Raw genomic sequence first — 25,914 nt, 5'->3', positions numbered from 1 at the left:
GAAGGCTGGCAGATAAGCTTTGCCCTCTGCACTTGTAGTTTCTTGACTGCAGTCCACCTTTAAAAAATCCACCCCCAGCTGCACACAAGCACAGGCAGAACAACTGCAGGGATTGAGAGGAGGAAAGCATGGGATGTATAATTCCTGCCTTTGCTCTGCAGCAGCACCAAAATCGGCATGAGAGGAACGTGCACCCAGGTGGGTGGGAGGCCACTCACCTTGACCTTGCTGTTCAGCATGAGCTCTGCCTCTGCCAGCAGCCTGGAGAGCTGCCAGAGCACCCTGAGGCCAGGTTGCCGACTGCCACCCCACCCAGGGTAACCTGCTCAGGGCCAGGAGGCTGCTGGAGCTGCCCAGCTACCTGGAAGGAGATGTGTCACAACCTTGCTGAAGCATGGGAATGCCACAAGAAACTCAGAAATAATTTTGGTTTTGTTTCCAGGACTGCACCACCTGCAAGCCTGGGTGGGAGGCAGCATGGGAAGAGTGGAGCCGGCGCTTGGTTTCCCTGGCTGGACAGGCAGCTAGCATCCCTGAAGCCAGCACAGATAAATGCATCTCCTGTTAGCTGCGATGCAAAGGGCTTTTCACAATGAAAGCAACCAAATGAAAAAAAATCAACAGCAGAAATACGCTAAGAATGCCTGACATTTTAATCAGCGCCTGTGTATGTGCAGTCCGCACTAATCCTTGGCAGCTGCCACAAATGAATCTGTAGGTAGATAAGAAAATTCACCTAAACAGTAGCATGTACTGCATATTCCTTATGATAGTATAGACAAATCAAAGCACAACTGAGGAATCTTTCCTTCAAAATCCAACACCTTTTAAATGGTGATGAGCAAGTGCACATATAGATCTGTATGTGTACCTTGTTCAATTAGAGACTGCACACCTACCTTTCCCAACCCCTACCCAAACGAGGAATTTAACGTGCAACCAAAGGGCACTCTCTTTCCCAACCACACGCTGCTTGGCTAGAAAGGCTGATAGGTAGCACTAACCTTTAGCTTGTCATAGCGCTCACTTAAAGCTGCCACCTGATGGTCACGGTGTCGCCCAACCAGTTTACATAAGGCACAGATTAACTGGTCGTCAGTCACGCAGTACATGTTAACTTTCTCGTCCTCATGCTCCAAGCACATTAATCCCCTGATGTGAGAGTCCGGGATGGGCTCGATGAGGCGGTGGCCGGTGAATGGCTTCTTGTTAGGGTGAGTGGCTTTCAGGCACTCCTCACAGTAGGACACCTCGCAGGTAACACAGGTTTTCACTGCCTCCTGGGCAGGGTCCTGGTCGCAGAACTGGCAGAGGACCTTCTCGCAGGACGACATGCTGTTGCTGTCGAATGCCCGCTCCCGGCGGGTCTCACTGGGTGAATTGGGCCCGCTGACCGAGGCTTTCTGAAACCTGTCGATGATGTTCTGCAGGGTGACGTTGCGCTTGAGCCCGTCTAGACCGCGCTGGCTGAGGGTGATGACATAGCGGCAGGTCGGGCACTGGAAGGCGGTGATAGACTCCACCGGCTCGTTGGTGGCGCAGTGGGAGACCAGGATGCGGTGCGCGCAGTTGAAGCAGAGGCTGTGAGCACAAGGCAGCAGCAGCGGGTCTTCAAACAGCTCCAGACAGATAGGGCAGGTCAGTTCCGACTCCAGTGTTTCCATCTTCAGGCAAAGCTTTCCTGTGGCGTCAGCGAAATCCAGGGAAGCTGATCAGCTATCTGGAAACACACGTAAAATTCGATTAGGCGAGAGAGAACATGAGGGGTCAGCCGTGGGGGGTTGTCAACTTTCACCACTGCTCTCAGGGCTATCAACCCGCCACACCAGGCAGGAAAGCAATCCAAAGTTTTGAACCTGCATATGCACACATCAAGGTATTTAAAACCGAACCGCTTTATTTCCCCCCTCCCCTCATCTGTTCACTTAAGAATGCAAAACAAAGCTCCTTCTTCATTTCTTTCCCTTTCTCTCTCATGCTATCGAGGAAAACAGCAGATGTTTCTGTGCATTATTAAAACCCAGAATGATGACCCTCGAACAGCCTATTACAGCAAAATTAGATTTCTTCAGCAGATGCTGCTTTTGGCTTCACTCATCTAGTAGTAAAACTTTTTTTAAAAACTTCACCTTTGTATAGCATTGTGCAAGGATTAGTCTGGAGTATTATAACTGATAACCTTACGATGGCTATTACAATTTAAAAAGTTATTTTATCAGATTAAAATTTTCATCTGGTATTATCGCCATATTACAGCATTTAAAGTACATGTCTGTGTTTACTTGCGTAAATATGTATCTGAACATATATAAGCAAAAATATTTCTAGGAAAGCATGTGGTATTTTACATATAATGTAAATAATAAAATTCAAAATATATCATATACTAATATACTCTTCTTATGTATTTCAAGAACCTATGCAACTGTATTTATATGTACCTGTACTTCTGTGCATATGTAGCTGTATACATATGTCCAAATATATAACGTATACATGTTTGTAGTAAGATAAACATAGCTAGAGGATCACAGAGCATCGTAATTGAAATGCCCTAAGGAAGATGGAGGAAGTAAACAGTAAACAGTAGATTAGCCCAAATTTCTGATGATCCTAACCTCTGGTACAAGAAGAACCTCTAGAGACTAAGATAGTAAAGTGTAGTGAGACAGTGAAATGTGTGATTTGCCTAGGAGGAGTTTGTGTGTGTGTGTGTGTGTGTTTGCGTACATTCACTTTTGTGTGAGTACTCTCTAGGGCTAAAACTTATGAACTACCACTTGCTTTAGAAGCCTTATTAATAACCTGAAGTGGATCAGGAATCCATGACTTTTAAATGGAGAGCATGGGATTTTCTGGACACACAGCAGTACACCCCCGTCAATGATCAACTGAAACTTCATTTTGCTTCCTTTCCTGTGCTCAGTGTTACAGAGAGTGGCTTTGAAAGAGTCGCCCTACGCAGCTCTCCCTGCCTAAGCTCCCGTCAAGGGCCCATCACCGCCGCAAGCAGACAGGTCAGTGAAGCAGAAGCAAAAGCTATGCTTCACACTCACAGAGCTGTACCTCTTCACAGTACAATCTATTTAAGCTTTGTTGCTCATAACTGAGGACGGCTTCAGATGGCACAGCTGCATCGTCCTTACACTGTAAAGTCATTGTTCGGTTGTGTGAACTCTTGCCTCCTCCCCTGGCCAGGGAAAAGGAGGAATGGGCAAGAATCCCCCCAAAACAAACCTTGGTTCATTAAGGGTGAGGAGAGCTCAGGGCTCATTAGCAGCCTTGGGAACCAAGCGTGTTTGAACCTTCTGTACTTCATGACAATTAGTGTGCGGAGCACAGTGGCAGTGACAGGAATGCTACCTATAACCCCAATACGAATGACAGCAAAAGGAAAGTTCAGCGAACAGAGGCAAGGTTCAGACCGCCCATCGGTATGTAGCCCTCCTTGCTCTGTGGGAAGAGCAGCAAGGCGTCTGCTCCAGAGGTATGCTTAGAAATGAGGATACTTTGCCTCTTTGCATTAATGCTTCCTTTTATTCTGCCAAGAAATCTGAGCATTTAAAAAATGCACTGACCCCATCAAAAAATTTGCTTTCCTGTATCTTCTCTGATGCTGATCTTACTTGAAATAAAGTTTAGTTTGCCAAAGAGTAATTCATTTCTAACTATCCATCAGCTGCCATAATTGCATGGTGCATCTGGTCAAAATTAAAGATCTGGCAATTTGATGTAAGCAGGAAGACAACTCCCCTCCTGTCTCCTCAGCCACAGCCACACAGCACAGAAGAGATGAAAGGCTTTTCTGCAAATGAAGACCAGTTTGTCTTTCCTCCTCTTCACTGTGTCTTACAGAAGTCCCAGAAGATCAAAATCTCATTCACATTGTTTGAATCCCTTCCACACCACAACTGTGTACCTCATCATCCACTTATCTTGCAGGCTGAATGCTGCGCTGGAAATGGGAGAAGGGGATTTGGGGTTGGCAGGAGACAATATTTTAAAAAGGCAAACTAATCGTTGCTCATCTATTGGCAGTCCAGTGAAAACCTGCCAACATTTCGGGTTTGTTTCCTAGGACTGTGTTTGGAATACAAGGCTTTCTTCCATGCTGTCTTTTCTGTACAAAATCCCTCCTGCTCCTTCTTGTGTCAAACCGTTTCATTCATTCAGTTTCCTTCTTAAAGCACTTTTTTTAACCAAGGGCTTTTTTACAGTACTCATATAAAAGAGAGGGACAGATAAAAGCAGCAGAAAAACATTTGCATCACTGCCTCACGGAAAGACGTTTGAATCACCATCATGGCTCTACATAAATACCACCGTCTCAATTGATGACTAATTCTGATCTATCTGACCTGAATGAGCAGCAGCTCAGCCCTGACTAATGCTATTCAGTATGAGCAAGAGTGCCAAAATCTGATCTTAGAATGTAAACGTCTTGGAATAAAAGCCTATCTTCCAAGGTAATCAAAGCTGAGCACACTGATAGAAACCCCCCAAAAAATGACATTTCCCTGTTTTCATTTGCAATTGCCAATAAGCCAAAACACACTGCATCTGGGACTGAATAATGAATCCTTTAAGAGGCACTGAAGAGGGGCTGTATATTCTGGGCAATCCAGTGATTACTCTTTAATCAACTGCATTTCTGCTTTCACTTTTAGGTTGCTGCCTGAAGTGTTGAGTATGCTGCTGATCCAGCTACAAAATCTTTCAAACTCACTGGCCCTTGCCTTAAGGTTTTGTATTCAGTATTTTTTTTTTTTTTGAGAGTGGTAGAGAATCCATAGCTACAGTAAACTGGAAGATTAGGCAGAAACTTGATATGCATGGTTTATATATGCACATGGTTGTATTCCATACTCAGCATGGCCCATAAATTGAAAGCCACATAGACAGCCTCCAGACACAGAAGGGAAAGAAGGATTTTCAAGTACATAATTTCATTTTTGCAAAAATATGAAATTACTGGCAGAAAATTATACTATTACCAAAATGTCATTGAATTTAGTATTATTTTCCTACCCACAAGAGGTAGTTTTAAGAACAGATATCAAAGAAAAGCGATTGTCAAAAGAAAAGTGTTATTTAAAAAATCAAAAATATGCTTAAGTACTTTGGATTTGTGACATCTCCCCAGCACATAATGATTAGTTATGCATTATGTGGCAAGCAAAACAGTAAATGAAAACCCCATCTCAGTGTAGTTCATGACATGACTTCTACCAACCCTAGTGGAATTAGCATCTTTGTACCTCTTGTTTTAAGCACGATATATTTTTCAGGTGGTATTAATTAATACCTTCAGCTGCACAGAAGCACACTCAAAGCTTTTCAGAAGTAGAGAGACATGAGAGAAATGAAAACTAAAGCTGAACTAGATAAATTTTAGTATGTGAAGTACCAGTAGAGCTGAACAGGTTAGAAAAAATAAAACCTCAAGCACTTTCATAACTGGATGCAATGCTATGTTGCAAAAATTGTGTATTATACCTTCCACTTGTTTTATACTCGAAAGGTTATGGATCAGAGATACTACCAACATGGAGAGGACTGTTACCACTAATCTCAATGAGACCCTAGTAATTGAAGCCCCAAAACACATTTCCTGAGTAGTACATAAAATACACAGTTCACTGCTTTTTGAAACACTATTATTTATAGGAAAATCTGGTGATTAGGTGTCCCTGAAATCAGCGCATGGTTGACTGAAGGCTGACTCTTGATTTTTCCTTGCTGGGAGTGCCAGTGGTATGGATGATCCCTAAGTTTTAGGTACAGAGAACAGTATATAGAAGCAGCAAGACAAAGATACCAGAAAGTGTTGGTGGGGGGAGACTTCCATGAACCAGAACTGTAAGCACTTCCTCACAGGAAGCAACACACTTCTATATCCTGAAGAAATCACCTGCCATTAGAAAAATATTGCAAACCATGTGTTGCTATGTGGAGCTCTTCTCACAGCAAATACCCCTATGTGGGTCCTGTACGCAGACTAGCACTCTCTCTACACCCAAATGACAATCAGGAAATTACAATTAATGTCCAAAAAAATTATCCTACTAACATCCTTAGGAAAAAGACAAACATCCAGCAGTAAAACAATAGTACCTGGTGATGCTACACTGACAAAATACTTCAAGAAGGTTAACAGCATTCTTTAAAATTGGATCTGGATAAGGCATTTCAGCCTCACTAGGAAAGCTCACCAGAAAGGTGACTGGTGTCCTGACATGGTCTTTACATTTATCTGTTTTTAATTGGTGTTACCTAGATGATCAATAATACTGGTAATTATTTACATTTCTTGTATTAACAAAGTAATTATAGTGTGATACTGCCAAGCAACATTCTTGACCTTAACCCAGTACATTCATGCCAGAACACAATATTTCTGAAGTGTTAACATAATGCCTGAGGTAAAATACCTAAAATATTGTACTGGGTTTGCATAGCAAGGCTTTGGGGGGGGGGGGGGGGAGCTACAGGAGGGGCTTCTGTGAGAAGCTGCTAGAAGCTTCCCCCATGTCTGACAGAGCCCATGCCAGCCAGCTCCAAGACAGAGTCACCACTGCCAGCAACAGGGGCAGCTCCTCTGGGACAGCGTATTTAACAAGGCAACAAAACCCTGCACAACACCAGCAGCAGGCAGAAGAGAGGAGTAAGACTACGTGAGAGGAAAAACTCTGCAGACACCCATGTTAGTGAAGAAGGGGGAGGAGGTGCTTCAGGTGCTGGAGCAGAGATTCTCCTACAGCCCATGGTGAAGTCCACGGTGAGGCAGGCTGTGCCCCTCACCCCACGGAGGTTAACGGTGGAGGACTCCACACCAGAGCACGTGGATGCCTGAAGGACACTGGGACCCCATGGGCAGCCTGCACTGGAGCAGGCTCCTGGCAGGATCTGCGGACCTGTGGAGAGAGGAGCCCAGGCTGGAGCAGGTTTGCTGGCTGGGCTCGTGACTCCATGGGGGACCCACACTGGAGCAGCCTGCTCCTGAGGGGCTAAATCCTGTGGAAGGGACCCACGCTGGAGCTGTTCGTGAAGAACTGCAGCCCCTGGGAAGGATTCACATTGCAGAAGTTCATGGAGAACTGCCTGCTGTGGGAGGGACCCCAGGCTGGAACAGGACAGGAATGTGAGGAGCCATCCCCCTGAGAAGGAGGGAGCAGCAGAGGCAGCGTGTGATGGACTGACCACAGCCCCCATTCCCTGTCCCGCTGTGCCGCTGGCAGGGAGGAGGTAGAGAACACTGGGAGTGACGTTGTACCCTGGAAGAGGGGAGGGGTGGGGGGAAGGTGTTTTAAGATTTAGGTTTTATTTCACATTACCCTACTCTGATTTGATTGGTAATAAATTAAAATAATTTCCCTAAATTGGGTCTATTTTACCCATGACGGTAATTGGTGGGTGATCTCCCTGTCCTTATCTCCATCCATTAGCCCTTTGTTATATGTTCTCTCCCCTGTCTGGCTGAGCAGGGCAGTGATAGAGTGGTCGTGGTGGGCACATGGCATCCAGCCAGGGTCAACCCACCACAAATATAAAACTACTTAACAATGAATGTGTCAAAAATTCCAGTATACTGAGGTCATGTTTTGACAGTAAAACACTACAGAATTCTCCCTGTGCAGAACAAATCTGTAGCTACTAGAATAAAGTTAGTAGGCAATGTTTTAGTGGGCCACATGTTGCCTCCTGCTCCTACAGCTTTCAGGGAAGATAAGAAAAGAGTCTACCAGGAGTGAAAAAGCAGTGGTAGAGTATCTCCTGCAAAGCTTCACTTTCTACTCTAGTGAAGATGGAGCTCATGGCATGAATTAAAGCTGTTACCATTAATTTTTAACTTGTAGTGAACTCATTGACATTGAAGGAGCAAACAGAGCTGTAGGCCATTCTGGAAATTTTAAGCATCTTACTAACAAATAGCACTGAGCAAAAGAGCTGGACTTGTGCCATGTTCCAAAATTCCTTGATGTGTTATCTCTTTGGCAAAATCGTAGTTTGCCATATTTTGGTGAATTATGGCCAAAATACACCCAAAGCAGGTTTGAACGGCATTTTTCCTAACTATTTTCTAACAATTTGTTTTATTAAGGCTACTACCAGATGCCTACTACATTAAGGCTATTTCAACCGTGGTCCTTCAGACTTATATATAGGAATGATCATAAATGGACACAAGACCACAGGCTAAATTAAGTATCCAACACTTGAAGATTAAGTATTTTTGTAGAAAACACTTGTCAAAATTTTCCATTAGAAAATAAAATTTATTAAACTACTATTATATGAATATGAAATGAAATTCCATACGAAATATAAACATGCAAGTATGAAATGTCATAAAATGTGTTATGCATGTATGCATGCATGTGTGCGTACATACATGTATCCTGGCTTTATAGTACAAGAGGAATTACAGTCAACACACACACACTATTCCTGAACAAACTATGGAATGTTTAAGCAGGCTACTATCATAGTATGTTGTAGTTTTTGAAGTGGCAATATTTTTCTGTTAAGTGCACTATAAAAGGAAAATCTAAAATTTATGTTCCTGTCATAAAATCTGCTATGCGCAATAAAAAACCACTTGCAATTTCTTCTGTTAGCTCAGGGTGGGGTGGGGTGTGGAAGCTATTCTTTTTGCCATTTTCTATCCTGTTCTAGAATATACACAAAATTGTCTTTGGAATAAATTTTCCTTCCAGCAAGTGAATGTGATTGTTTCGGATAACATTCAGTAAACATTTCAAATGTGATTAAACCAATGGACTGCTTCATCTGCTTCACAGCCCACGTTGTCCCAAGTCCATTACAGCTTTTACCTTCGGCAGCACACTGAAGTCTATGACTACTACTGATGCTAGCAATTGCCAGTAGCACAGCTAGTGAGATATCCGTTTAAGTGGTGTATTTGTGTAAGAAGTATAAAACAAACTAATAATCAAAACGCAGAATTTTTTCTTTAGAAATGTTTAATGAAAACTTCCATAATGCAAAAGAAAGCAAGCTGCGCTCACCCTGAAGCAAGCAAATACTTGTTTTCCCACTGGTTTTTATCAAAGCAGTGCAAATTAATAAATATTCAAAGGAGAATGCCATTCAACAGCTCCTGATATGCAAAAACAAATACTCAGCACAAAAGAAAATTACTAGTTCATCCTATTCATGCATTTTCATTGACAGAAGAATGATTAACTGCCTTGTCTGGAAGTTAGATGGAGTGTTTCCACGATGCTGAGATAGTTGTTTGCAACATCTAAAGGATATTAATACAGCAAAACCACATCTGCTATGCTGTTTGTAGTGGTATAAAGCCTAGAAAACATCCTTCTCTATTCAAAACATGTGCTAGTAGGAGAACGTATTTTCAAAAAGCTGAATTCTTTATGTTATTCTGTGAGACAAGAACATCTCACAGAATTAAGGTCTCTGGCACAACATCACATATTCCTTCTCATGGGAGCTAAAACTATAACTGACCCTCAAAAACTCAGTCAAGAAAAAAATCATATCCTGTAAATCCCAAAGTAATCAATAAATAGCTGATTTAGTATTACCTATAATATTAGATACAATATTACACGTGTGCATAAACCTGTACTATTATACATTTGGAATTATTTTTGACCTTTATTTTTTATATTCTTGCAACTCTCATAATTTTACATTCTTTAGATGCAAGTTTTAATATTCCACAAAATGCTTCAGAGGAAGAAAAGCAAAGGATTGTTTAATCTTAAGCACATGTGAATCAGCGTAAGTCTACTGGCATCAGTGGTGACTTCCTAACAAATTTATGACTGAAGGGCTGTTCCAAAATCCTCTTCAACAAAATTCACACTCTTCATTTGAGAAATAATTGGTATTTATTCCAGGGTATATCATAACTAGACAACAAAAAATACTGAAGAGTCAGGTTCACATTTAGGTCTGGATACTGGCAGAATGGGAAACTGGAGCAACCCCCAAAACTTGCCAAAGCGGACAAATTGCTATATACCACCCAATCTTTTTTCTCTCTCATTTCAAGCTAAGAGCTTTCTAGATGATGGATGCTACTCTGCAACAAAAGGAAGGTAAAATAAGTGTTACCCAAATAGTAAATATCAAAACCCATTTTCATAGGGCTTTGGTTGCATTGTAGAGCTGGAAATCTCTCACATTTCCCCATCTGGCTATTTCACTTGTGATGCCTTAGGTGACATGGTACTCCTTGATCTTTAGCACAGATGATACAGCAACAGAAATAACCAGAAATCCTTCAGCACATTCCTTCTAGTTACATGCGCTCACACACAGAGATAGAGAATTTAGTGCAGCTTGGAAATGCTGGGGCCCTTAAGCTACTGCAAGTATTCAGAGGAGATCTTAGGGTGGCTTAAAGAAATTATTGCATTCTTTTTCCTCCAAGTTGTCCTATGAATTCTTTCCCTACGGCCAAGTAAAGGGAATCATAAATACTACTTAAATCCATAATTATTGCCTCCACCTAGATAATCACATTGTAAGTTCTCAAGGAAGAACCCCAAGGCCTGCTTACTTATCAAAGAGAGCATTTAAAATAGAAGCAAGAAATGTCCCAGGAACTACAGCAGGTATGGAGGTGTGACCTCATCTGCCACACAGGACTCTGAATTTAAACTACCTGCACGATGCACTTTTGACAAACTAAAGCTCCTTTTGTTTATAAAGCTATCCCTATTGCATTGCAAGGCACACAATGTTAGCCTCTTGCTATCCTGCTCTCTGTTCCTCATGTGCGATCATTAAAAAAGCTTATAATAGGTTTTTGGGCGTTTTTTGAAAGAACAAACACAATTTCTCAGAGTTATATTCTGCACATTCGCAAAGACTACAAAGAGATCCCGACAACTGCAAAAAACCCCACTGCCCAACATTGAGAAGCTCCTTCTAATTTATGCCTGCTGTACTCTCTGTACACTGAACTCTGTAAGATCAATTGTGTATTTAAAAATCAAGATTGTAATCAGGCAATTAGAAGGGTAAATTAGCTGTGAAGTGTGGGAGGATGGAGGATAAGGAACAAATTATACCTGTGCTCTGAAGGTAATCTGTTTTTGACCTCTGACAGAAACCTCTGTCACTGGCGCAGAAAACACCTAGATCAGGCTTCTTGGGCCCAGGAATAATTAAATGGGAACCAGCAGGGCTATTCTCCCATTTGGGAAGCAGAACCCTCACAAAGGCCCTCACCCAACCCCAAGGTCTGCTCTGAAAGGAGTGAGGATGTTTCCTGTCCTACTGGTGTCACCGGGGCCACCATGAGCATGATTCAGCCACTCCACCTTGGGGTACTAGGTTTCTGTTCTCCATTAGCAGAATGGGTTTAGGAATGTTCTTTGGCCCCATAGACCAGAAAAGAAATCCGCAAATAGCTCATAGCAAATCACTAGCAGAACAAATACAAGAAACCAGTTCCTCTCTCCTGCTGCACAGTGGTTCCTAAACACAGAGGGTGGCATTCATCTGAACTGGTCTCTGTAGTGTCTCTTGGTAGTCAATAGAAATAGGCACCTCTAAAGCCATCTCATTTAAACTGTTTTAGATTAACTTTAGGATTAAGTGATCTGCGCTTTCTAGATGTGTTTATTTCATTCCAGGTATGAAAGGAACTTAAGAACGTAAGAAATTAAGACTACATCAACTAACAAGTAACTATTTAACATAAGAAATTAAGACTACGTCAACTAACAAATAACTATTTCCAGTGTTCTGGAAATAGTTAAGTGTCAGCCCTTAAGACACTCAAGGGTTTGGCATCCCAACCCAGCCTGTTCAGTGAGGTACCACCTCTCATTCACAATGAGATGCAAAGTCTGAGTCTTTATCCCTTGCTAATAAAGCTAAATCCTAAGAAGGTGGCAAGTTTCCTCTTAACCTCTCGAGGACTTTCTAAGTCATGTCAGCTGGTGCTTTTTGCAAAGAGCCAGTAATGCTTCACCGCTTACCAGAGGCATGCCCACATGTATTTTATTCCTTGAGAAAGCATTACTTAACAAAACCATACCACAATAAACACTGGTAATCTCAAATATTTTCTTCTATGCATTTACATCCTTTAAGAATTATATCCTTTAAAGTCTTTTTAAAGACCTGAGACAAAACCAATCATTAACCACAGCCACATAATCTTGCCTCACCAGTTTTTAGTAACTGTACTGTGGTAAAACTTCATTGCTTCAAGCTAAGAAATTAGAAGCAGCAACGGGCTATATTGTATCAGCAATATAATTTACAGCTTAGAAACTGAAGTGGTAAATAGCACTAGTCTTTTTAAACTCTACTGATCACCAGAGAGATGCTCTGGGAGATGAAATAAGTGAGGAAATCAGGTAGCACCAGTTTCTAATAAGCTAGTGAAGTGAAAAGAAAAATTTATCTAATTTACCTGTGCTTCACTTGCCACTAACCAGAAAACTGCACAACAGCCAGCAGATCCAGTATTAATTTTAAGCTCACTCTGCCAAGTGAAAGTGTTGTCTTTCTGAGCTGTCACTATACAGTGTCTTCATTACTTAGAGTCCCAGTTCTTTCCAGCCCTGAGACGTGGCTGGTCTTTGGTTTGTACAGATCTTCTCCTGTGCTCAAGGAGACCCTGATCCTGGGAAAGGCCTTGCTGAGTAGCCTCTTGAAATGAATGGGAAATGCTTTTTCACTTCCCAACTATGGCTGTGTTCTACCAAACACACACACACCTATGCACACAGCCATGTACACACAAAAAGGCTCCATTGGCCATAGGTGGCTGGACTACTTACTAGTCTGGCTGGACTACTTGGTAATGTACTTGACATTCTGAAATAATTGTCCTGCATATAGTCTTCAGAAAATCCCAAAAGGGAGTAGGAAAAAACAACTAAAATGATCAATTGCTTCTAAATGACTGTATCAATACCCCAGAGAGGCCTCTCAAGTAAAAGGTTCTCAATGTCACTCACAAAATAGCTTAGTAGCTTTTAAGATAGCATGGAAAGAAAAAACAATAGCTTAATTGCATCCCTTTGATATGTTTCTCATTGACAACATATAACGTCTCACAGTTTATCTCAAAAAACTAGACTAAATTGTACGTTTCCTGTCAGCTGGCAAGCAGGTCAGTGTTGCTGCAGTAACAGAGTAGCACTCGTGGAAGAATTACTGGCATGCATCTGCACAACCTCCAGCCTCAAGCTTCTTTTTCCAGGAGCTTGTTAAATATCTACTCTAAAACTTGACTGAATGTCAGCTTATCTTTTTCTCAGACAATTGCTCAGCTTGAAATACTGTACTGGGAAAATCACATTAGAAATTCTATACCTGCGGACTACACATGCTTCTGATCCTCCTAAATGTAAAATGCATTTTGTGGGCTTTTGTGGATAGAGAAATTGCATATACGGTAACTATAGCGACCAGACCATTACTCTGAGCATACTGGTGCCAGAAAGTACATCCTTTGAAAAAACATCATCTCCCAGCCATCATACTTACATGTCACCGCTTTAGGTTATGTAACTTTATCAGTTACAAATTAATAAATGGGATTTGAAAGACTTCACACATGACATGAAGCAGGCTTTAGGGAGTGACTATATTTTTTTCATTCTTCTCATGTAAACATGTATGTCAGCCTTCATCTGTTATTTTTAAAACAGCATTATAATGTTCCAGATGTTGTTAATAGTATGCAGATGCTGATGCCCACTTTGCCTTTCTTAATAGTTTTATGATAAATAATGAGACAACAATAAGCCCTTGTTTGAAAACACAAGACGAAAAATAGTCTTCTCTAAGAAAGTTCCCCTTTTTCTGAAGTTTTCAGTACTGAAAAGATAATTCATCACAGCAACAGAGCAAACCTCAACTCCTCCCTTACGACTGCTAAATGCATTATAAAACACTTCCTAAATTACTTGTAAAGGCAAGCCTACACATACGCATCAGCTCCAGCTCCCAAGAAGCCACCCGGCCGTATACCCACCGCTGGATCCTGCCCTACATCTTCTGGCTGAAACATTGCTGCGGAGACAGGGACTGCGCTGACTCTCGGAAAGCACTTGCAGCCCAGCTGGGACAGACGGTAGCAGCCACCACTGTCCCAGTAATCCTGTGGCAGCACTGACTGCGTCTGCAACTGTGAGACAGTCACGGCTGAAACACAACAGGAAAATCTCCCCTACAATTGCAGGAAAACCCGCTCCACCTAACCGCCTCCGCCAGGATCTGCGCTCCCAAACCCAGCCCTTCGCGCTGCACCCACAGCAAAATACCTCCCCTCCCTCCCAAGGGCCAGCCTCGGTGGGGTGAGAAGGCAGGAAGAAAGGGTTCCTCCCACAGAGCATCCCAGGGACCCACCGGACAGCTGCGGTGGGACAGCCCTGCCTTGCAGCCCAGCTGACAGCAAGCTCGGCCCTGGGGGACATTAACCCAGTGCTGGGTGAGTGCTGGCAGCACCCATGCCTGTATCATCAGGCTGACCCAGACTGGCCAAACCTGCCACGTGCAAAAGGAACGTTTCCAAAATTGCTGTTCTCCAGAATGGCAGAAGTCTGCACAACAGACTCACGGTGAATAACCAGTTCGCTTCTTTTAATGTTTTCTCCAAATATTACTCAAGAACTTAACAACACAGAGTTCAGCAAGAGCTTGCCAAAAATGGGGACAGTCTGAAAGAGCATAGTGCCTGAGGGAAAGACTTCTTCCCACCAACACCATGGAGACCCCACTTTCTGAAATTCAGCAGATGAAACACAATATGATAGCAGTTGCTTAATTGTTTTTTGTTTTGTTTTGGTGCTTTTTAACTAAACTTGTGTGTAAGCAGTAAACTGCAACAGAAAACTACAAATGTTTCAGCAAAGTGCCCAGGAGGAATCCTGACTGAAGTCACACCAGACATTTGGTCTCCAACAAAGGTGTTAAAAATTCATGCAAAGTGGAAACAGCAGGAAAGAATTGTTTCCTCGTGTTCGGTTTTCATGTTGCCATGCCCTCTTTCATACAAGGGTAATACAACAATGTGAAATGAAACATACTTCAGACATTTGAGCATAAGGTTGCAAATCCACACTGTCTTTGGTCTTTGTTCTGTGGATGAGCCTGCACTTTGTTCTCATCAAAACAATAAACAACTGTTGTGACTATTTAGTTTCCTATTTGTTTCATTTCCTTGAAACAACAGACCAGAGCCCTCACAAATGCACACTCTTCATAAGGTTTTTAAAGGTTTCTGCTGGCAATGTCTGTTAGCTTGTGTGTGGAATGACAGCTTGTAACGGGTGAAACGAGCATGCAGAAAGCAAGACAGATGTGCGCAGGGACTGCAATTTTTGGAACTCTTTTCCATGCCATAGATAATCTATAGTCAAGTCATAAGCAGCCCAGCAGGGGCCATAGCACAAGTCCTAGCCGGAAGGATTTTACATTCCTCAGCCCATACCCTGTCCTTGATCTTTCATTAAACAGCATCATGCTGTTTCTTTGGGCTGTCCCTCCAGCCATGCCAGCTCGCACTCATTCAGACACATTTGGGATCAGCCTGTCCAAAGACCAGTATTATGAGCAGGTGCTGCCCTGCTGCTCTGTTGGTCCACATTATAGTTAGCCTGAGTTTTTATGCCCGTTGCTTGCAAACAGCCACAGCTTGAAACAGTTTCAATAAACAAACAGTTTAACTTTAAATCTCCTTAATCAATCACAAAAGTGATTCAAAACAATTTCAATAATCTTAATTTTACTGGTGTACCTGCCTTGATTTTTGCATGTGTGCTGCTTTGGTTTGAGGGTAATATTGCACATGTTTTAACAGACAACACTGGAAGAAGTTTTCAAAACTTATCTTATGTCTATACAATGGTATGTCTGTGAAGGCTTCAGTGCGATTTTCACTGCACATATACAAGCATGCACATCTATGCAAGTAAATAATTCTGGGTTCAAACCACTCCACCAGCAGCACTGAAAACCTTCTCCTTGTAGCACTGGCTATGCTAGCTTGTTCCCATTACCATTCAAGAACCTTAGCTTAAGATAAAGAATGCATCTGACAAATAATCACATCCTCTACCATGATAATCTGCCTTCTTCCACTTTCTGAATTTACGTGTCAAGTATAAAATAGATGACTTCTAGCCTTCCTCCTCTGCAATACCCATTGAAATTCATAAAAGCCCCACTAGACAAGTCTTTGGACTGGGAGTTAGATTCTCATGTAGCGGAAGAACTGAGATATACAACTGAATATGATCAAATTATCACAGTTTAACAAGATACCATCTTCAGAGCTCAGAGCCAGCACAGCTGTGCATTTGCATACTTGTGGTACCCAGTAAGAGCTTTGGTGAATCTTACTAAGAAAACACAAGATGTGTCGACCACCAATGGCCCTTTTCCATTGAAAGTTATCACCTTCATCACAGAATCGGCAGATTCTATGCTGAACCACAGCTTATGAGTTTCTTTGCAAGGTACAAACTAAAAAATGACTGCTTAAGGTGTATACGGTTGCAGTAAGTTACAGAATGGGAAAGAAGTGGATAGCTGGTGACAGTAATATCTTAAATATGTCCAAAAGATTCACTAGATTTCAACTGGCAATGTCCCTAGGTCAATCGGGTTGTGAAGAAATTCAGCCTAAGACTCTGAGCTAATGCATTACTAGTGAGGTAAGTCAATATATCAAAATTTAACATAGCTTAAGGCTCAGATACTTAATGAATAAGCCTCTGTTGGAGCACTGTAAAATTATTATTTCCTCATTTGTGAGCTCTGAATTATGTATTTCTAATGATAGACTCTCCAGAATGTATCTATTTGCTGCACAGCCTTCTGTTTCTGCAGAATTCAGGATCAGCTCTGCACAGGAAAAATTTGGCCAGTGCAATCCTGTTGTTTAAGGGAGTGCCAAATAGTGTGCTTCATATTGTGCACACCTCATAGCTGTGCCGTGTAGCAACCCAGTATCATTCTGGTTACAATGCTTCTTGCAATCAAGAAACAGAGTGCCTTAGGAGCTGGAACAGATCACCAACAGGACAGAAATAAGCAGATGCCCAATGAGCTTACAACAAATCCTATTTCCACAAAACATGCAAAGCCCTAGTGAAAAGGTAATACCAGGACGGACTGGGAGAAGCATCTTGGAAGGGGCACAAAACCGTACTCCAGTGTCACTACTGGAATTCACTGACATACAAGCGCCCAGTACAGCTTTTTGTTGGGCTTAGTTATCTGACTGTCAGGTCAGGCATAAATACCTTGGTGAAAACAGCTGGACTTGAAAATTGGTCCAGGTGTTTTTAAGAAAGCTAGAAAGTAAGATTTACACTTGTTGGTTTGGAAATCCTAATACACAGTTTCCAAAACCTTGTTTTTACTGCTTTGCCATCTGCCTACAAAAAAGAATTCTCTATGCTACTCATTCCATGTGCAGAACAGAAATACAATTTTTGTTTTAAAGCTCATTACTTGTGGAATTTTATTTTATCATATTTTGATGGACAGGGGACCTACATTTTTAGATTGATAGGCGCTGCTGCCAGGCATATATTCCAAACAATCAGTCTGCTGTCTATGGAAAGCAGATGCCATAATGTAGTGTAATGAGAACATAGTGAAGCTGTAATATTAACAATTAGAACAAATATGCAAGGATGTCTGCAGTTTGTAACTTTCTCACAGGCAAGAACACCTTTATAAATTATTTATAGAATAAATGACTTATTCTATACAGCTAATAGGATTTTACAATAAAGAAAAATAACAGTGGACTGATTAAAAATAGTGTCTCTGCATTCTTTCTTCTCTTGCCATACTGTCAGTCACCACAGAGAGGCTGATCCAAAAGGCATTTGTGACATGAACAGGGCCAGAGTTAGCACAGGCTCATCATTGTTCTGAACAGCAGGTCAGGGATGCAGGGCTCTCCTGTTCTGGGCCAGCACCTTCAGTACATTACTGATTACTCACATCCTCTGCCCACCCCAAATAAAAGAAGTGGAGAAAGTATAGATGCTCCAGTCTTTCAGTCAGTGTCTGCACCTTGTGATTCTCTTTGCAAATCAAGGACAAAGACAGAAGAAAAAGGCAGTCCAGCTTTTTGAAAAAACTTGGGAAAGTCATGTCAGCAAGAGCAACTCGTGTTACACAGTATGAACAGCTTCTTAATATGAAACTGTTTCATATGAGTGCTGAGTACCAATTCTCCTTCAAATGGTTCTTTCATATGAATTGCCCTTCGAGTTATAAAACATCTCTGTTGCTTCATTGATGGAAGTCTTAAGACAACGATGGGTGAGAGTGCCAGTATGTCGTTCTTGCCTCTAATGCTTCATCTGCTTTTTACAATGGTATTTAATATCATTTGAATTTGGCCTAATAAGCCACACTCTAAATGACACACATTTAATGCTCTCTGCAGAAAGGCACGCTGTAATTTCAACAGCAGTATGTGATCCCGAAACATTTTATGCCTTGCTGGAGGAGCAAAGTGTAGTACTTGATTCATATCATATGAATAGATTATGAATTGCACCATCAAATACCAGATTTCCCTTATTCAAACAAAATAGTGTCTTTCTAAACTTCTGAGGAAGCCACAAACAAAAAAATCCCCTTCCTTACAATATACAGCAGCTACTTGCAATCTTGGGGGGTGGGCGAGGCAGGGAGAGGGATAAATAAAAGCTAGTGCCATTCCATTTCACTGCTACACAGGACTTGCTTTTAACAATTCCCTGTGATCAATGAAGCCATTTGTTCAGTGTTGCATTTTAGGTTTTCAATAGAGAAAGAGAACATTAATTACTCTGTTCCCAATTGTTAGATTAACGATACAGCACTGAATTCTAATCTGTCCCCTTGAAGGACATTGAGGGAAGGATCAGGGCAGGAGTATGAAAACATCAGTAGGACCAAATTATTAAAATAAGGTGTGAAGAATACCATTTGTGCAAGTAAATGCTTAAAAACCAGGGGGGGGAGACAAAAACTACCCCAGCCAAATTCACAGGAGATTGTTCCTTTTTATGTCTTCTCCTATAGCATAGCCTAAAGAATTGTTTAACCATTCAAATTTAACACATGGAAAAGCTTTTGTACTGAAAAGATAAGAAAATGGTTTTCTTTTGCTTTGTTGTAAACTGCTTTTTAGTGGTATGATGCCAAAACAAACTTGATCTGAAACTTACTAAACTTGAAGCCTGAAGTTTCTAAATACATCTGAAGTCAAAGTCTCTGCTACAATATTTGGAAAAGCAATTATTCCTAAATGGTGCAGAGGACAATGACATGTCAAATCTCAGAAGCCTTGAAACTTCAGGTAGTTTAGAGATCAGTCTTGGATTTGAGGCTGCTGTCTGTATCTAAATTCCCTGGTGCTTTATACTAAAAAAAAAATAAAATACTTTTTTAGCATAACAGGCAGAGTAGTCTCTTCAGTGGAGGTGTTTTACAAAGAGGATGTCTGATTATGCTTTACCTCTACATGATCTGATTCAGAAAACTGGGATGTGAATATCATGTTAATAAACGTGATAAATGCTGCCTGAATCTGTTTAAGTTTTTATAGAGTGTCCGGAATGAACTGTATTAGGCAACCAATTTACGTGTATATTCCTCAGCACTGAAACATAACCCTTAGTCTCACAGGAAGATTATGTGGTATTTATGAGTAGTATTATGTATCTACACTTCCAGTAACTAAAAGTGTGGTTTAGCCTCATACCGAGCTCTCAGTTTTGCTGAAGGCAACAGTGATGCTTTAGTGCTAAAAATTAAAAGATGAGTTTCCCAAAGAGCTCTGCAAGTACAAGCTCAATGCTCCATAAGGAACAATTAGTATTTCCAAGTCCAAGTGTCTTAGTAAGTAACAAATTGTCTTTATCCTTTGCTTTTAAACAACATCCATGCTGAAAACGATGCAAGTTTTGAGTCACAGAAAGAACCAGAATTAGGTCAAGGTTTCTTTTAAAAGTTACATTTCACTCAAAATTCCTGAAAAATTGAAGAAAAGTATAAAGACTGATAGATATGGAGCATCCTCATTAAACTTGATATTAAGACATAATGTGCTCTCTTTAGCGACTCAGACACTATATGTTCACAGGCAAGTCCAACTACACTTCTTTTTGCCATACATACTTCCTACAGGTTATGCTTTGTCCTACAGAAATTACTGTATTCCCAAGCAACTACATAATAACTGGAAAGGACATAGCTCGCTCTATTACCGAACTATTACTTTTATTACAAACTTAGGACTGTGTACTGGAATCTTTTATTTGCACTTTAATAAAATGTTGTTTCAAATGACTCACACAATTCTGTGATAAATTTCTGTCTTTCTCTCATTCTCATGTACTTATGTGAATTGAAGCTGAAACTTCAGTTCTCTTTCCAACTAAAGCCATAGTTCAACAGATTCTTATAAAGGGAGTGTCTTCTTACTGCAGGCAGTAGTGGCAATTGCTCTGCAGACACTAAGAAAACGTCAGACACATGAATTTCCTGGGAATGCTAAATAAAGTTAAGTACATAGGCAAATACTTAGAGGATTAGAGCCAAAGCAAGTGTGTGCTAATGAAATGATCCTTAGTCCTAGGGTATAGCTATCGTATTCCAGGGCTACTCCTATATTCATTTTACCAGTGTATTTTAAAATGAATGAGGGGGACTATTAGCAAATTGAAATTAATAGCCTTGAAATACATTAGTAAAAGAAAGCTGCGACTTTTAATAAAGAACATTAACTCTTGCAAAACAAAGCATCAGGGAACAGAAATCCTTACTTAACAGCATAGGGCCTGTTGAGTGACTTACGTGCATTCTACATTTGTGAAACACAGCAGGATCGAGACCCTCAATGTGTATAGAAACATACACACCCTTATGTAACTCTCCTAAGAGTTTATGAAGTGAAGAGATATAATTATTTACAAATGCAAGTGTGCAAAAGAGGAGGATTATGGATATTCAACGTTTGTGGTGGAAAGCAATTTGCTTAAAACATAGAAATTATATACTTAGTCTGCAGTTAGTTCAAAGACTGGTTCATGTAACCTCACATAAGATTAATTTAAACACAGACCTCCAGAGACTGCTAAAGAAAACATCTCCACAAAGGCTGGCCTTGCTGATTATGCTTGATTTATGTTTTTCTGATTCTCCAAAGAAGTATAAATCACTGTAACACATTACATATTATTTTTCATTTGCAGTAATGACCTGTTCATCTGATTTTTCCTCCATTCAAAAACAAAAAAAGAGAGAATTCATAAACCAATATGGGTTGCAAAGAACTTTCTTTCAAAGTTCAAGTTTTAATTAATGAGGTCATAATAGCTAGGAGCACTTGTTAAACATATAGCTCTAATTAATCTTATCAATCACTCTCCCTCTTTAAGTACTCATGAGTTGCAAGAAATTAAATGAGCAGCAATCTTGGGTAACAGAGCAACCATTTTTTTTTTTGATTTATTATTAAATCTCTATCTGATAACTTTCCTCTTGTGTCATACTCTTTGTTCTCTTGTCAGTGAGACACTTCTTCAGAGTGGTGCACCTGCATCTAGACAGCAAAAGCACAGCTCATTGCCAAATTACAGATGAAGGACTCATGCAAGTATTTTCTCCCATCAGCCTGAAGGAAGAGCCTGTCACTGAAGCTGTAGGCTCTCCAGGGCTTCTTGCAGTTCTCGGTTTCACTCTCACTGTAGTCTGTGTAAAGCAGCTTCCCCCCAAAAGTAATGCTGACCAAGAGACATGGAAAGAAATACAATACAGTTTACTTTTTGCTTTTCTTCAAAAGAATCTCCTGCTACTGTAACCTATCATAAATTACAACTAAAAGCACACCTCCCAGCTCAAAAGCGGTGGGAAACAGTGCATTTATTCTCAAGCAAGAGAAAAGGAAAAAGCTTAAATAACAAAGTTTAGCAGGTAAACCTAAGAACAAAGGCTCCAGTAGTGACTCAAGAAAAAAGTCAGCTGATTATTTAAGCAGTAACAATATCTTTAGGGAGGAATTGTTATGAAACTTCCAGATCTAGGCCATGAAATTTTCCAGCCTGAAAGGAATGTCCTCTAACTGGTAGGTGTATTAAACCTCAAGTTTCTGTCAATGAAGAAGCTATCACACAGTCAAATATGTTCCAAAATCTAAAGATCATACAGGACTGATATTAACATGCCACAGAGACCAGCTGAGAATAATACATATTGCAGCTATTAATTTTAATCTACATGAATCTCAGATTTTCAATACAGACATATGTATATATATTTTTTAGGAAACATTAACCAAACGTTCCTCTTCACCATTGCTGTGGAAAGGCTATATCCCATAGAAGATGTGTGAATTAAGAGAAAACTGAGGAAAAAACCATTTACAGACTGAACCTCTGCCAGGAATGCCCACTCGACTGCTGGCAACAGGCAGCTGGACAGCCATCCGTGTGCCCATCTCCCATCAGTTATTCCTCTGAGAACCCTTATATGCTTAGGGTCTTCATAACATTCCATGCAATGAGATCCACTGTTAATTTTAAGCTTTGGACCTGCTGATCAATAATTGCATAAAAAAAGCAGTTGTAATGCCTAGTACTGCTTTACATAGTGAAGCTGTATGGCACTTTAATATTAATTGCAAATTTAATTTTCCATTGCAGGCAACATTTATTTGCCACAGCTCTCACTAATTACTCTACTTGGCTCTCTTTAAATCAAATGGATAAAGCAGAAGCCCCTTGAAAAAGTGAAGTTACTGGGCTGCAATAGGTTGGGTTATTCTTTAGCCACATTTGTTGACTTAGCTCAGTTTTCAGTTGCCAATAGAGACAGCTGCTATGCTCTGCAATTTTCCTCTCCACTTGTCAGTCCTGTATGTATTATCAGCTCAGGAATGCAATAACTTCTCTTTTCTTCTCTTTTTCTTTCCTACCTTCTCCATCTAATTAATGCCAACCAGAATAAACGTGTCTTTGTGAACTAGTCAGACATAGTAATGGCTGCTCCAGGTGGTAGTTCGTGCCCATCCATATTTCATCAAGCAACCAAACAGGTTCAACAACAATCCGACATCCAAGCATGACTTGGAAAAAAGAAAAAAAAGACACAAAAGACAGGCCAAACAACCCACCTTTGGATTGCTCTGCACTAACTTCTATGAATCTGTTGTAAATTTAAGATCATGATGATTTTTGTGCAACAGAGAGAAAAATTCAGTTTCTTCTGTAACAAACAAGAAGAATCTACCCAAAAGCTTGAATGAGGGCCACAGTGCATTTATTAATCAGGAGCCAGCCTACAGGAACTTCTTTCCTGGGAAACCAATCTTGCTGGCAGCTAACTGCCCCTGACAGGGGACTCACTGTATCAGGTTAAAATCACAGACTCATAAGGTGGACATAAGGAAGTAAATGTCACATTTTCTCACCACCTTTGTTTTCTGCTGGATCAACCTATTACTGTCTTCTGCTTGCATTCGTCCTAGCCGAGAAAATTCCCTAGCAGAACATAAACATTCTTCATCTCCTTTCCAGCCACAAGAAAGGACGAGGTATTGTATTACCTGAGGTGCTGGACAAAAGAAGTAGCTAAAGTATCCCAGAAAGAACACTTTGCTGCTACTGGAAGTTAGAGTAAATATAGTTGTTATATCCTGTGAGACTGACATGTCAAGGGCTCTACTCCTGCACCCTGTTTTGCAGTGTTTTCTACTCCTTCCAGGTTCCTCATCAGCACAGACATCCACACCCACAATAGTGCCTGAGCCATCATCTGCCATGGAGACACACCTGGAATATAAAACAATGCTTGGATTCGTTCATTCCATTAGATTTCTTGCAGCTTCTTTTCCCATCTTCAGTTAGGAAAAGACAACTTCAATTGTCTCTAGTGAAACAGACAGGATGAGCTGGATAGCGTGGGGCTGATGGTATTGTCAAGAAACTGGTCAGAGAAAGGGCAAATGAAGCAAGAGGGCAGGGCAGGTGATACATGTTGCTTTCTAGGTTTCCTGTGTCAAAGGACTGACAGGTAAGTTCCTCTAGACATGACTGAAGAGCAAACCTTTAATTTTATCGACTGAAAAGCTAGACAAAATTTTAACCAGCTGTTTAGGTTCTGTATAGAAAATAGAGTGAAACAGGCACCCCAGGACAGGACAAATCTTCCTCTGGCTATAGATGTCCAAAACAGATAGCATGAGTGTCCCTCTATAGGTAACCATCTCTTCCACCGTTAACTTAGAGAAAGCCAGTACAGCCAGGATGTTCTGGGTTCCTGACCTTCAGACGGCTAAACCAGTCTTCTCTGGGAGAGAGGGGAGCGTCCAGCTGCAGTGAACAGGCAGCTGATAACCCAGTTTATATCACTTCCTTCAAAGCTTGCTCAGGTTTCCGGATTGCCGTGGGGAATAGATGACCCAGTGGTGCTTCACAACTTTCACAAAGGCTGGACCTACTTAAGCCAAGGAGAAATGGGCAGAGCTTGTTCCACTGCATGTTTCCCCTTTCCACTAACTTTGCAAATGAACCGGAAGACTTCCAGGTGCAGTAGTGAGGGGAGATTCCAACTTCATGACATAAAAACACTCACACAAGCCAGGCCAAGAAATTAAGATCATATTCAGTAGCTTACTTGAGCCCAATTTTGAACAGTATCTAAAATACTGATTAAAGCTAATGGCAGCTCTCATTTCCAGCTCGTAAGAACCAAGCCTTGAAAAACCTCTCTTAGAAGCGCTTCTACATTTTTGCTTGTCTTGCAACTCAATCAGCAACACGGCATATGTGAAAGGGCTATCTATGGACACCTCATCTGTTAAAATACTCCTATTATGATATTTGCTGGTCTGCTTTCCTTCCCTAAACTATGGACACCTCTAGAAAATAAGGACTAGTTTAAATCCCTGGCAAGAAGCATGGCAGTTCTCCTGTCCAAAAGATATAAGCAAGATACAAAAGATGAAGTGGTAACAGCAGAGCCTGGCAGAGCTTTCAGCTCATCTTTGAGGTGCTTGTCATTCAGCCATGAAACAACAAGGTTCCTAAAGCAGGGAGAAGACCAGATTCTGATGCGTTATTCTGAGAAACACTCTGTGTTAGACCCCAATTTTGCCATCCTAAATGTGTAGAATACCCTGCAGCTGTTCTGCAGCCCATTTCTCAGGCAGTAATACCAAATGAAAAATCAATAAAAAAAGAAAGAAAAAAAGAAGTTAATATGGGGGAAATATAACTGATAGGACTCATTTTTCCTATCTGTATTCCTCAATTTAACTATATACTGTATTCTGAATGATCTTCTTTCTTGTCAACTTAGGTCTTCCACTTGACAAGATATTTTTCCTCCTTTCTTTCAGAGGAAATGAATCTAAAAACCAGAGGAAAGTAACATATGGCATGGTGCTTTGTCTGTGAAAAATATATGGTCTTCAAGGACTCCATGCATTTCAGCTAACCTGAAGTAAATCTAATGGACTAAAACCGTAAGCAATATGTTTTAGATCATAGAATTGTTTAGGTTGGAAAAGACCTTTGAGATCATCAAGTTCAACTGTTAACCTAAAGTCCACCACTAAACCATGTCCCTAAGTGCTACATTTACATGTTTTTTAAACATCTCCAGGGATGGTGACTCCACCACTTCCCTGGGCAGCCTGTTCCAATGCTTGACCACCCTTTCAGTGAAGGAATTTTTCCTAATATCCAATCTAAACCTCCTCTGGCATAACTTGAAGCTGTTTCATCTTGCCCTATCGCTTGTTAATTGGGAGAAGAGACCTACCCCCACCTGCCTACAACCTCCTTCAAAGTAGCTGTAGAGCTATAAGGTTTCCCCTGAGCCTCCTTTTCTCCAGGCTAAACAACCTCAGTTCCCTCAGCTGCTCCTCAGAAGACTTGT

General features: G+C 41.0%; 1 protein-coding gene across 2 annotated transcripts in view; it reads right to left on the bottom strand.

The window, feature by feature from the left end:
• MID1 (midline 1) overlaps positions 1-25,914 on the bottom strand; it is a 166,554-nt gene that overhangs the window by 115,756 nt on the left and 24,884 nt on the right. Inside the window, exons 1-2 of one of the 2 annotated variants that reach the window (XM_056329370.1) lie at positions 13,994-14,116; positions 1,005-1,720 (exon numbers count right to left, since the gene is read on the bottom strand). In XM_056329370.1, coding sequence (XP_056185345.1) covers positions 1,005-1,664 — 660 coding nt within the window. In that variant the 5' untranslated portion in view covers positions 1,665-1,720; positions 13,994-14,116. Of the gene's footprint in view, positions 1-1,004; positions 1,721-13,993; positions 14,117-25,914 lie in introns of those variants that run through there. The other variant, XM_056329371.1, reaches the window with a different exon arrangement.

The sequence above is a fragment of the Falco biarmicus genome, chromosome 2 (genome assembly GCF_023638135.1).
Source record: "Falco biarmicus isolate bFalBia1 chromosome 2, bFalBia1.pri, whole genome shotgun sequence".
Lineage (NCBI taxonomy): Eukaryota > Metazoa > Chordata > Aves > Falconiformes > Falconidae > Falco > Falco biarmicus.
This window is presented reverse-complemented; position numbering and strand designations above follow the sequence as displayed.